General features: G+C 37.4%; 1 protein-coding gene across 2 annotated transcripts in view; it reads left to right on the top strand.

Annotated features, from left to right (window-relative positions):
• LOC144973721 (UPF0764 protein C16orf89 homolog) overlaps positions 1–14,933 on the top strand; it is an 89,504-nt gene that overhangs the window by 10,366 nt on the left and 64,205 nt on the right. Inside the window, exon 2 of one of the 2 annotated variants that reach the window (XM_078916553.1) lies at positions 1,195–1,558. In XM_078916553.1, coding sequence (XP_078772679.1) covers positions 1,333–1,558 — 226 coding nt within the window. In that variant the 5' untranslated portion in view covers positions 1,195–1,332. Of the gene's footprint in view, positions 1–1,194; positions 1,559–14,933 lie in introns of those variants that run through there. The other variant, XM_078916552.1, reaches the window with a different exon arrangement.

The raw sequence follows: 14,933 nt of genomic DNA, 5'->3' as shown, positions 1-14,933 counted from the left end.
CCCCTACCCATCCTGTCCAACAAACAACAAAGATCTTTTGATTTATTTTAAAAAAAAAAAAAGAAAAAGAAAAAGCTAAACAAACAAAAACAAACAAACAAAAAAAAACAACAAAACTAAAAAAAAAAAATAACATTGAGCATTTATATAGCGCAATATCCAGTAAACGCGGTCAGGGCACTTTGCAAAGGTTCCCTATATATATATTAATTGTATGTACATTGAAAAAAAACATGAACAAACTAAAAGGAAATAACAATTTTATCTTAATCTTTAAAGTTTGTTTAAATTTTTAAAAAACATTAATTTTCATCTCCTACATCCGTATGATGATGATGATGATGATGATGATGATGATGATGATGATGATGATGATGATGATGATGATGATGATTGCCATGCAATACAAAGTATTAAGAAACGTGTTGCAGCTCTCCTCTATCTCAAAACCCGTTGTTCAAACCTCGGAAGTGACATCGGAGGATTGATCGCCGTGAAAACGCCGGGCGCGACTCTGATGTCGACATCAGAGCTTTGATCAACGGATTCACGAAAACGCTACTTCAGAGGTTTGATCATCGGACCGTCGATATGCTTTGGTCACATTATTTCCCAACATTTTATTCCAAAAGTTTCTGAACATTGCTGGTAATAAGCAGATGTAATATTGTTGTTGTTGTTAATGTACAATCATTTTTATGAAATAATATATTTGCATTCTATGTTGCTTGTGACCGATGACACCAAAAAGCAACCTTTTCTCCAATAGTTGGTAATATTATTGTACTATGATTGTTGTTGATTGTGTCTTTTTGTTTATAACTTACTAAATAAAGTTTGATACTTAACAAAAATCATTTGGTTATTGCGCTTTTTGTCTCATTTTGGTATCACCGGTCACATGTGACACCAGCAACCTATAGGCATTATTGACGTTATTATGCTGCGTTTGACCGTAATGTTATCTAAAGGGCCTTTGATTCATGAAGTAGTCTACAGGGTTTTTGCTACATATATAGAAACAGAAATGGACTATTATGTCACTTTTATTTTGAGAAAAAAAATTGGCACCTTTTGACCTTGGCTCACACATATATATATATATATATATATATATATATATATATATATATATATATATATATATATAAACTGATTGTTTGTTAATTAATTTGTTATCATCTCTGTTAACAGAATCTGACATTGAATTATAGAACAGACCAAACCAACCAACAAGACAATCAACAATACGGCATTTCACATTTTCAAAGTTTATCCCTTCAGAGAGTAAAACGTTTTCAGTATTTATAGACTAAAGTTAAAGTCCCGACCATGAAATTTTCTCTGTGGAACGTTTACCTCCTACTAATCTCCATGTCTTCGTGGCAATTCACGTCCTTGCTGAAACCCTCGGACGCTTTGTTCATCCCCAAGACCAACGCCACTCTGGAATTTCTTCAAAGGACATTCGACACCCTTGATAAGTCCATGACGTTTTTCCGACGTGAGCATCGGCACGTGAATCTAGACAGTGTGCTAGGCACGAGGATAGTTGAAGGTGAGTAGACGTTAACGTTTTGTGCTAAAATTGGGTTGTCATTTGTCTGAGTAATGGAACACATTCATGAAAACTGGATGGAGCTTTCATATAGTACAATATCTGCTAAATGTGCTCTAAGCGGTTTAAAAGGGGTCCCAAGCCAACGACAACACGTTGCGTTTAAGACGAAACATGGCTTCCTTAAGGCATGGAGATAGAGATAAAGGGAGTAAATCTGTTGTTCATTCATGAGTTAGAATAGTTTGTTTTGTGTTGTTCATTCATGAGTCAGATTTACTCCCTCTATCTCTATCTCCATTTTATTGACTCATGTAGGCACCTCTATTTATTACTTCCTTAAGGCACAATTACTTTATTTGTTATTACGAAAGAGAAAACATTGTTACCATCGAGGTAACAAAACCCTGAGCCTTCATATAGAGAAATATCTACTAAACGTTTCTCTAGGATTCCCCAGCCAATATCAACACACGTCATGCAGGACGAGACGATCAGGCAATAATACAATGCTTTCCCCAAACAGAGACAACACTGTTTACGGTACTCATTTTGCACGTGAATGCGGTGAGAAAATGTGAGTCAGTAACTTTTTCCAAGGACTCAACTTTGCCCTGCCACAGCGCGTTGCCCTCGCAAACTTATAACATGACACTGACCACAAAATAACGTCAAAAGACAAGTCTATGGCCACAAGGAAAACAAATCGTGAGTTGTGTTCAATACTTAAACCATTAGTATCATTTGTTTCCTTGAGCTCTATTAACTACAACCGTAGTCATCGCTAACTTATAGCCTGACACTGACCAAAAAATTACGTCAAAAGGCAAGTCGTTGGCCACAAAAGGAAACAAACCGTGAGTTTGTAATCAATAGTTCAACCAATGGGATCTCTTGTTGCCGTGAGCTCTATTAACGAGAACTCACCAGACGCTGCACAAACCTACAAAATGACGTCAAACTACCAGTTCTAGATGGTTCTAGTGTCAGGCTATAAGTTAACTATGGTTACGCACAGCTGGGCTCGAGCCAGTTAGTCACAGGCAAGAAGGCGAGTGTTCTACGACAAAACTATAAATCTTCTCACATTCGACATTTGAACAGAGCCACGATTTTGATTCATAATACTTTATTTAACAAGAGAGGCTTTATACTGAAACCATCTCGACTCAGATAAAAATAAATTTTAGACGTCTTTTGAGCTTAAACTGACAAGCAAGCCATATCAGGGATACAATTTCAAAGTATTTTGTCAATAGAATTAAAAATAAAAATATTGCATTTGATGAAGGGTGATTTTGTAGGATGGATTTTTTTCTTGTATTTTTTCTTTCCGCTTTTCCTGATGGTAGCTATTTTTAACTTATAACCTGACACTGACCAAAAAAATGACGTCAAAAGACAAGTCTTAGGCCACAAAAGAAAACAAATCGTGAGTTGTATTCAATAGTTCAACCAATGAAATAACTTGTTTCCTTGATATATACTAACGACAACTCACTTGACGCTTCACAAACCTAGAAAATGACGTCAAACTACAAGTCCCAGATGGCCCTAGTGTCAGGCCGATGGCTCCGCCTAGTGAGTTGTCGTTAGTAGAACTCAAGGAAACAAGAGATCCCATTGGTTGAACTATTGAATACAACTCACGAAAGACTGACATTTTGACGTCAATTTTTGGTCAGTGTCAGGCTATAAAAGTTAACAATGGCTACGGTCAGGCTAATGTTAACGATGGCGACGGCCTGATACTGTTTCGGAAACATCCTTTCAGAATTTTGGTTGGTCGTCGGGGAAAAAGGCGCTTGGTCATCATCATGTTTTATTACAAATACCCGATAAAACAGCACTGTCTATGGTGAAAATAAAGTGTATTAGCGCCTTGCTGACGTCATCTCTCTATTTGCATATTGCACATTATTTTCTTGCTGTTGTCTTGGGAAATTTCTAAAACCTCATGAGAACGTTTAAGTGTATCTATATTGATCTAAATATGGGCAGGCACTTTTTCCTATTGAGGTATCATGGCTTGGAGATATTAAGAGTTGTAGTCTTGTATCGATAAAAATTAAATTGTTTGAAAACAACTTTAGAGTTTATGGCTGTCTTTACTGTAAAATTAAGTCTTATTCAAAATGCATAGAACATTAGTAATCAGTATAAACAAAGGACAAACCCATTGTTTCTTGGAATCTGTATTCGAATATTCAAGAGTCACTCTTGACAAAAGTTTATAAACTAATAGTAAAATCAAAAATAAACTTGATATCTTTATTTTGTGATTAATTTGTAAAGTCAAGTGTATGGTATTTTAAAAACTCATTTTGATGTAAGTAGTAATATCTATATATATAATATATATATATATATATATATTTATGTATATACATATATATATATATATATATATATATATATATATATATATATATATATATATATATATATATATACGCTGAACGTTCTCATGAAGTACACTTTGAATATAAAAACATCGGACTCTTATTATATAATTGTGATGGTTAAGGATGGGGAAATGACTTTGTTGTCATTGATGATGATTGATATTTAATACAACTGGAGCCTCGTCTGTTACAACATAAATTGTAATTATGATTAACTAGGAAAACTGTCACGACAAAACAAACAAAATAATGATGATAATGAAGGGGTCAAGAATGATAACGATGAAACAACGGTAATGAAAATGTTGTGATAACATTATTTCAATAGGAATGATTTAATAATGAATAATTGACCAATCAAATACTCGAATTTTCTTGGTTGACCTTAACCAATTGAACAGACACGACATTTTATATGGTACAGCAAAACCAAGGACTGATGTGATCAATTTTAATGCCTTTCGAAAAATCTACACGAAGACTATAATATTGTGTAAAACTTATATTTTGTTTCACTGTTCCTGAAATATAGCATATTTATAGAATATGCTATATCCTTAACCCTCTCCTTACCACCTACAGCTAAATTGTCACATTTAATTTGTTACGACACAATATATATAGTTTGTACATCACAAACTTTGAAGAATGATCTTTTTTTAAGAAATAAGAATATATAGTTCGTTTTGTAGAGAGATTGTTTGAGTTTTAAAAATCAATTTTTCTTCTGGGTAAGCCTGCCATTTTGGGACAATACTGAAAATCATCGGTAAGGAAAGAGTTAACTATTTTTTTTTAATTTAACGGTTAGACAAGTGCGCGTTTTGATACCCAGCTTCAGACGAGTAGATCCCGGGTTTGAGTCCACCTGTGAGTAGCGCAAATTTGAATCCTTTGAAACGATTATTTACTCACATTCTGTCACCGTATTCAGGTGTAAGATAAGTACCCGACCCGTTTTAATGATGTCCCTGTCGAAACGAGTAACGTCGCCTTATAGGTATCATGACTAGTCGTACAATTTAAGTATTTTCGGAAAGTCCTGGGTTCGAGCCTCGCTCGGCGCATAGTTGAGTCCTTGGAAAAGGGTCTTTACTCCCATTCTCTCATCGTACTCAGGTGTAAAATGAGTACCTGGCTGTTAACAACGTTGTCTCTGTCCGAAAAAAGGTAATAACGCCTAACAGGCGTCTTTTCCCGTCCTTATTGTTAAGTGATGCTGATGGCCAGGGACCCATTGTAAAGAGCTTTGAGCACGTTTAGTGGATATAGCGCTATCTAAAAGCTCCATTAAAAATTTTTTTCCTTGGCTTGAGACTACTTGTAAAGCGTGTTTGACACATTAAAGTGGATTGTGCTCTACATAGAACCAAATCCTTTTTAGTAGATCGACTGAGACAATAAATGACTTTTAGTTTGATAGTGGAGTCTATATCTAATTCATTGACATAATCTATCTGTTGAGTTCATAAAGAACGATAAACCAAAATAAATGACAAATAAACCGATCCCATTCCACCACCCATGCTATTGTTGTGACACGGTGTCCATCACTAATTCATCACTTTTTAAGTTACTGTTCCTATAGAATCGGGGGAAATTCACCATTGACACCAAACTCATTAATTCTGTGTAGAAACCACACAGGCATGATCATGATGATGGTTCAATCACATTTTTATAGATAGTATGCGCTTGGCTGAGAAGCTCATAACATTGCCATCCGGAAGTATAACGGACCAACACACAAAACTGTGTGTATCCATGAACGTTTATAGTCGGGTTAATACAGTTCAGTGAGCATTACTCATAAACGCGGATGGCAAAAAACAATAACAAAGACCAGAGTGACGTCATCTTCGAACTATCTATAGATAGTATGCGCTTGGCTAAGAAGCTCATAACATTGCCATCCGGAAGTATAACAGACCAAGACACAAAACTGTGTATCCATGAACGTTTATAGTCGGGTTAATACAGTTCAGTGAGCATTACTCATAAACGCGGATGGCAAAAAACAATAACAAAGACCAGATTGACGTCATCTTCGAACTATCTATACACGCATTCGGCATACAACACCAGTCCCGATAGCTTGGGTTATAAATTATCTAAGTAAAATCATTGAGATATAAATCTGTCATCGCTAGCACACATATATTTTATTCGGAAATAAAATAATATGGCAAAACAAAGAATCGACTTTCGGCTGAAAAACATGAACATTATTTAAAATTGGCTGTAAATAACCAAGCTGGTAAGTTAAGTGGCCATTGTTGAGCGAATGCCGATCAATTAATAATTGAAACAAACCAGAACATCGCAATTTTGTTCAATTTGGTGGTTCATCATGCTACAATCTATTCTGGATTTCATGCTACAATCTATTCTGGATTTAACCCGTTACATGTCGTACTCTTGAAAGACACGTATTTAAAAAAATTGGCCAGTAAATTCGTCCTTAAAAAATCGATCGATTTAAACGACCCTAGTCTTGGCAAAACTTTTCAAACCTGGGAACTGGCGAGGGTCATATAAAACTATATATATTTGAAAGACGGGTTTTATGGCCAATTTTTAAATACGTACGAGTCTTTCCAGAGCACGGTCATTAACTGGTTAATATAAATTGCCGGATCGTTCCGGAGGAGGGTTTCTTTCCAATTGCTGGGATGGAAGCCAACAGATAATCCATTATTTCATCTTCCAACAATATCCATGATGTAGAACACGAATTTCTCAATCATTTTTTATGGTTTATTTGGTGCGACGCCCTCGTACGGATCTACAGGTCCCTGGTTCGGGTCACGTCGAATGGTGGGGGGGGGGGGGTGTAAAGTTAAGTCCTTAGAAAAGGCCTTTTACCCACATTCTCTAAAGATACTTGTAATAATACATTACTGGCGTAATGACCCTCGCTAGTTCCAGGTTTGAAAAGTTTGCCAAGATGAGGGTCAGCACAGAACAGATAATCTATTATTTCATCCTTCAACACAACTCATGTAGAACACGAATTTCTCAATCTTTTTGATATAACACCCTTGTACGGATCTACATGTCCCTGGTTCGGGTCACGCCGAAAGGGGGGGGGGGGGGGGGGGGGGGGTGTTAAAGTTAGGTCCTTAGAAAACGCGTTTTACCCATATTCTCTAAAGGTACTTGTAACGATACATTACTGGCTTCATGTCTCATCTCATTTGTTAAGTGTTTCTATTAACTTGGCACTCCTTTGAGCAGATTTATTGCTCTATAGAATTGCGAAAGTTTTGTTTATAAGAGTAAAGTTGTAACCTGGTGTAGAATTTTTGATTCAGAGGGCTTGAGGTTTTCCTGGAATTTGTAGCGTGAATCGGGTAGCAAGAATAATGATTTTCTTCCATCTGGAGAGTATTCTTGCCTACTTAGTATACACTCAACAGCTTCTAACTGTTCTCACACTACAATATTGTGATGATCTACCCAGGACGCAAATGCATCACCGCAATCGTCGCTAACCCGACCGGAAGCTTCTTCACAACGCAATGTGCGGCTATGTGATCTTGAGGTATGACACTCGCTTTCGGATCGGAAGGTCCAGGGTTCGAGCCTCACGCTCGGCGCATAGTTGAGTCCTTGGAGAAGGCTCTTTACTCACATTCTCTCACCGTACGCTGGTGTAAAATGAGTACCTGGCAGTTAACAGCATTGTCTGTCTCCGGAAAATTGTAATATCACCTAATAGGCGTTATGTCCCGTCCTACATGTTAAATGTTGCTGTTGACCAGGGACCTCTTGTAAAGCGCTTTGAGCACATTTAGTGGATATTGCGCTATATAAAGCTCAATTTTTAAGGTAAATTTTTATAAAAATGTCAACTAGATGCTCTGCGGTTTCGGGCTCTTGACAACAACGGGTACATGTTGGACAGGTGGAAAGTCCCCACTGATGAAGTGAGCGTGCCATGAGGCGGGTACTCGACCGAAGTCTCCTCTTGCTGGTGGAAAATGGAGATAAAGATAAAGGGAGTAAATCTGACTCATGAATAACAACACAAAACAAACGACGTTTCGGCCTTTGGCCTTTTTCAAGTAAACACAAAATACATATATATTTATATTTAGATTGTCACACTGGTGGAAAAGTCTGGCAACTTCTCCAGTTTCGAGGAATCGATGGCCCCGCCCACTCTATTTTGATCTTATTAAGACAGTTGTTTATAATGGTCTCCCGCCGGACATCGAGGGGGGGGGGAGGGGTGGCTGGATTGCTGCCATTATCGGGCCCCATTCTCTAGGCGTTGTTGCCAGCGTTTTGGGATCGTGAATAGCTCTTACGGTATAGTCACGCTCTCTCCGGCCAGGAGGAGTTGTCGGACTAGTAAGGTCGCGGGTTCAAACCCCCATCACCGCCGTGACATTTTTATTCTCTATTGTCTTCTGGCACTTTCCTACTCACTTCATCTCTTGTTGTTGCCAGCGTTCCCGACACCATATTGTTTATAAATTTTTTTTCGGCACTATAATGGATCACCGCCTTGACGCATTCAACCGCTGGTGGGAGCGCTTGAGTGCTTACCTTGGGCAAACGGCTACCGGTCGACCGACCGTCACGAGACCATCCTGGAAGGCCAGCGCAGCCGATTTTGGGCGCCTCACGGTCGGTCTGTGGCGTGGTAAGCATGAACGGAATGGAGATCCAACCCGGTACCCAAATGGCTTCAGCCATCCCGGGATCCACTCTATTATCTACATAATTTGGCAATGAAAAGCAGGTGGAAAACACTATTCAGAACATGTTAACCATTTTATTTTCGAAATACGCTTCAACAGTCGTAACGTCACTTCCCTCGTAATAACCCATGGTAACTTAGTAACTGGCTCTAAATTATCGAAACAATGGCGGACGCCTTTATGACATATTTCTCCGACGAACATAAAAGCGGTCCCAGAGCAAAAAAAAACCATCATAAATCTGATCATGTTTTGACTTTTACACATTCTGATCACAAGACATATGAAAAGTTCTAGCCTGCATGAAGACAGATTTTCTTTGTTTAGAATCACGATGGCCGCCGTTGCTGGGCGACGTGACATCAGACTATTGAATCCAATTGAGACTGGGATACCTGTTTATTAGTAACGAAGAGCGAATCACGCGACATTTCCATTAACGACTAAAAGGCTACTACATTTTAATTAATTATGTGAGGAACGTTGCTACCTCGGAATGGGCATGATCTTGATTACATTTCCATGTGCTCGAGGTCATTGGTCACATCGGAATATGAGCTCAAAGTGACCCACATAGTGAAAAGTGTTTACAGTTTTTGAAATATCTAACATCACAATTGGTCATTTTCTTCAGCTTGACACATGGGTATTTTTACAACTTTCATAAACAAAGCAGCGTGTTTACATTTCTGAAGAAATATCCGATCTTTGGACAGCAAGAAATCATGTGATTGATGACTTGGTTTGACGAAAACATGAATATAGATCGCTCCCATTCTAATATTGGACCATCAGTCATATAGCAATGGCACGGTTCAACTTATGTGACCGTAACATTTGAGTCTCGATAGAATGCGCTGGGCTAAGAAGCTCACAACATTGCCATCCGGAAGTATAAAGGACCAACAAACAAAACTATGTGTAACCTTGAACGTTATAGTCTGGTTAATACAGTTTAGTGAGAATTATTCATAAACGCGGATGGCAAAAAGCAATAACAAAGACCTGAGTGACTTCAACTTCGTTCTATCTCTATAAATGCTCTACGTGACCATGTATTTTCGCTGGATGCGAGCAGTGGTTGATGTCATCCAAGTTTGGGGACTTATTTTATTTACCCATTATACATATATAGATAAATCGAAGTCTTATCTATAGATAGTATGCACTTGGCTAAGAAGCTCACAACATTGCCATCCGGGATTATAACGGACCAATACACTAAAACTATGTGTAACTATGAACTTTTATAGTCTGGATAACACAGTTCAGTGAGAATTACGCATAAACGCAGATGGCAAAAAAAAAAAAATAATAATAAAATAACAAAGCCCTGAGTGACGTCAACTTCGTTCTATCTATAGATAGTATGCGCTTGGCTTAGAAGCTCATTACATTGCCATCCGGAAGTATAACGGACCAACACACAAAACTGTGTGTATCCATGAACGTTTATAGTCAAGTTAATACAGTTCAGTGAGCATTACTCATAAACGCAGATGGCAAAAAAAAAAATAAAAAATAAAATAACAAAGCCCCGAGTGACGTCAACTTCGTTCTATCTATAGCTAATCTCGTTTGAAGTTTGGATCACCTTGCCTGAGCAACGATGTGCAACAGGCTGTAGCCATCGTTATGTTGTAGCCTGACACTGAAATCCAAAAGGACTGGCAATTTGAAGTCATTATTTGGTCAGTGTCAGGCCATAACTTTACGAAGGGGTCGAACAGGCGCCATGGTACAGTATAATATATCATTGTTGAACAATTAATATAGTTTACAATGGGTGAAATGGATTCTACGATGATTAATTGTATTACTATGATTAGAGATAAGAACATATAAGTCGAGGCAGACTGATTTATTGGGGATTTTTTTCCCTTGTATTTTTCTTTTTGCTTTGTCTATCACTGAATCATAAACAGCTTTTCAGATCTTTAACACAAATACTGATTGGAAAGACAGTACGCAAAAGTTGTAAGAAGAAAAAAAACACCTGACGTTCTGACGGTCTAATATCGAAGCCATCGTTAAGTTATAGATAGTATGCGCTTGGTTAAGAAGCTCATAACATTGTCATCCGGAAGTATAACGGACCAACGCACAAAACTATGTGTATCCATGAACGTTTATAGTCATGTTAATACAGTTTCGTGAGCACTACTCATAAATGCGGATGGCAAAAAACATCAACAAAGACCTGAGTGACGTCATCTTCGAACTATCTATAGCCTGACACTGAAACCCAAAAAGACTGGCATTTTGATGTCATTATGTTTTTTTTTTTTTTTGCACCGCCTTGTGAGTTGTCGTTTGTAGTGCTCATGGAAACAAGTGGTCCAATTTGTTGAACTATTGAATACAACTAACCATTTGTTTTCTTTTGTGGCAAAAGACTGGCATTTTGACGTCATTTTTTGGTCAGTGTCAGGCTATAAGTTAATGATGGCGACGCTAATATCCTGTGGCCTCTTCTTTTTGCTCGTAATACATGGATGGCGATTCATGTACGACCACAGCAGCTTCACATACAAGTAATCAGAAAACACCTACTGAAGTGACCCTATTACGCTATCAGAGGTTCATCACTTGCCGGGCTTTGATTTTATAAAAATTGTCTGCTTTTCTGTCTTTTATGATTTAATAATTGGATTCAATAATAGTCTGATGTCACGTCGCCTAGCAATGGCGGTCATCGTGGTTCTAAACAAAGAAAATCGGTACTTTTTATTCTTCATGCTGGTTAGAACTTTTCATATGTCTTGTGATCAGAATGTGTAAAAGTCAAAACATGATCAGATTTATAATGTTTTTTTTCCTCTGGATACGCTTTTATGCTCGTCGGAGAAATATTTCATAATTGTTCCGATAGTTTAGAGCCAGTTAATAAGTTACCATGCGTCATTACGAGGGAAGTGACGTTACGACTGTTGAAGCGTATTCTACTTTTAAGGTGCACGTTTCTAAACAATCACAATATATATTTTAATTATTTCGTTTATTTTTTGGTTGCACCAGCCACAGCCAGTATGATACTATTTTCATGCGATTTCCTATAGATAGTATGTGCTTGGCTAAGGAGCTCATAACATTGCCATCCGGAAATATAACGGATCAACACACAAAACTTTGTTTTACAATGATCGTGTATAGTCAGGTTAATACAATTGAGTGAAAATTACTCATAAACGCGGATGGCGAAAAAAAATAACAAAGACCTGAGTGACGTCAACTTCATTCATCTATCAATCCCGTCGTCTGTTATTGTTATCTGTCTGTACAGCAGCATACAGGGTCACGAACAGTGAACATATATAACATACAGGAGTATCTGATATAACACAAGGTGCGGGCATTGTGTTAAACAAACAATCTACTCTATAATGAAATAATGGGCCTCGCTGGCGGCCTTTCAAATGATATCAGAAGTAAGACCGTCCTCCACAAAGGAAACAATGCATTTAATAGGGGGCGAGCGCATTGTCCCTTATCAATAATATATCCTGCCATGTTTTGGTTGGCTCGCCGCTCATCTTCCGGACTTCATTGATCCAACGAATTAGTCAGGTGGCCACACTCTGCTGTATATACACTGAGACAACACTTTTTTAATATTTTGGCTAAAAATTTGAATAAGTGTGAATATCTATATTTTGGCTAAATATTTGAACAAGTGTCAATATATATATATATATATATATATATATATATATATATATATATATATATATATATATATATATATATTGGCTAAAAACTCCACAGATCTATCAATGGGGGCGATCTTTATTCATGTTTTCGTCCAACCAGGTCATCAATCACATGATTCTTTGCTGTCCAACGATTGGATATTTCTTAACAAATGTAAACAGGCTGCTTTGTTTATAAATGTTATAAACATACCCATGTGTCAATTTGAACATATTGACCAATCGTGATGTTAGATATTTAAAAAGCTGTGAACACTTCTCACTAAGTGTGTCACTTTGAGCACATTTTGCAATGTGACCAATGACCTCGAGCACATGGAAAGTTAATATAGATCATGCCCATTGAAATACTCCACAGTTTGTCCAAAAAACTTCTATGACGTTTAGAATAGATAATATATTTTTAAAAAATTTAGATTATTTAAATAGATCGATATATAAATTAAACGTTTTCTCGCCAAAATTTTGTCGGTATTTGGCACTTTAGAACAAGTGGACATCCCCAGGGGCTAATCTAATATAATAATATAATGGAGCCCATCTCCGTTTGCCCTTCACACCCACCCAGCAAAGTCAGGGCATCGCATCGCATCGGTCGTGTATCCATTTATGATATTTCATCGCGATGACACCATGTTTATTGCCCGAGTCTTGGATTGACGATAATTAGATCTAATGGCCTACTAGGTTATCAGGGTGCGGGAACACGCGTTACTGTAATCGTTTTGTGTAACTGGTATTTACAAATAATTTAATCTCTCATTACCCTTTGCATAAACACGCATTTTCTCTTCCGGTCTTTTTTTTCTCCACTCCCCCCCCCCACCCCGCCCGTCTCTCTCTCTCTCTCTCTCTCTCTCTCTCTCTCTCTCTCTCATATATATATATATATATATATATATATATATATATATATATATATATATATATATATATGTATATATATATCACGTTTTTTCTCTCTCTCTCTCTCTCTCTCTCTCTCTCTCTCTCTCTCTCTCTCTCTCTCTCTCTCAAACATATAATAAGCAGTGCACAACGAATACACGCCGAATGAAATCCAAATATACTCAGCTTAGCTGACTTTCGGAAAGGAAACACAAATACGAGAGGTCAACTGGTGCAGTGTTTCTCGGGAAGCGCTCGTCGACTCGGAACTTTGCAGAGAAACTCCGGGAAGAGGAGACTTCAGTCGTAGCCATCGTAAAGTTATAGCCTGACACTGAACCCCCCCCCCCCCCCCCCCCAAAAAAAAAAAAAAAAAACAAAAAAAAAAACAAACAACAAAAAAACTTGGCATTTTGACGTCATTATTTGTTGGTTTTTTTTTGCACCGCCTAGTGAGTTGTCGTTAGTAGAGCTCATGGAAACAAGTGGTCGCATTGGTTGAACTATTGAATACAACTCACGATTTGTTTTCTTTTGTGTCAAAAGACTGGCATTTTGACGTTATTTTTTGGTCAGTGTCAGCATAACTTTACGAAGGCCACGGTTTTTACCCAGACATTTTTATGATTAATTCTCAAAAAATTCCATGAACTAGACTATAGATAGAATGAAGTCAATGTCACTCTGGTCTTTGTTATTGGTTTTTGCCATCTGCGTTTATGAGTAATTCTCACTAAACTGTATTAACCAGACTATAAACGGTCAATGTGACACATCGTTTTGAGTGTTGGTCCGTTATACTTCCGGATGGTAATGTTGTGAGTTTCTTAGCCAAGCACATATTATCTATACGATGATCGTTGCTGGACTAAAGAATCCTGCATTGTGCGCTATGAGCACATCAATAGATATTCCACTGTATTAACCCTCTCCTTACCAGCCATTTTCAGACTTTCACCAAACCTTCCCACCCAACTAAATAGTGGGCAGGGGGGTACACACGGTATCTTCTATCCCCTTATATCTGTTTTCCAACATGCTTTCTGTCTTTGTCTTGGAATGAGATTACTTGGTTTTGTCCAGGCCCTGGCCGGATACCCTAGCTGGGAGGGAAACAGTCAAATGCATAGTTATTGTTTAGGGAGATGATATTTTTTTTTCCTTGTAAATCATCACTCTGTTATGTATTACTGTATTATTATATTTGATATTTTGAATGTATAATGAAAGCATTTGAGTGTATTCCTCTTTGTTGGATTTTGTGCTTGTTTCCGGATGTTACTTATAGGTGATCTCAAACTAAGTACTTTGGTGGTATACTCTTGGAATCTACATCTGATCCCTATTTGTTCTTAGTTCCCCAATGTCTTACTTTTCTTGGATGCTTTAATTGTAATTCTAGAACTTTTTACTATCCCATTTTCTTCCTTTTTACCGGCGCTGATATAACCTAAATGTGTTGCAAGCGCCGTAAAACCCTTAAAAACATAAAAAACATAAAGCACCCAACTAACACAAAAATATATTATTTTATCACTCAAACACAATAGCAGTAAGTTCTTGCGATACATAATTTCTTTAGCAAACATATCCTACCACACACTGTTCATTTTCTTTAAATTTTGTGATGTACAAAAGAAATTTGAATAAGAAAAATGTTGGT

Source organism: Berghia stephanieae, chromosome 5 (assembly GCF_034508935.2).
Source record: "Berghia stephanieae isolate SIO BIC M18660-M18661 chromosome 5, UCSD_Bste_1.3, whole genome shotgun sequence".
Lineage (NCBI taxonomy): Eukaryota > Metazoa > Mollusca > Gastropoda > Nudibranchia > Aeolidiidae > Berghia > Berghia stephanieae.
Note: the sequence above shows the minus strand (reverse complement) of the source record. Positions and strands in the feature narration are given on the sequence as shown.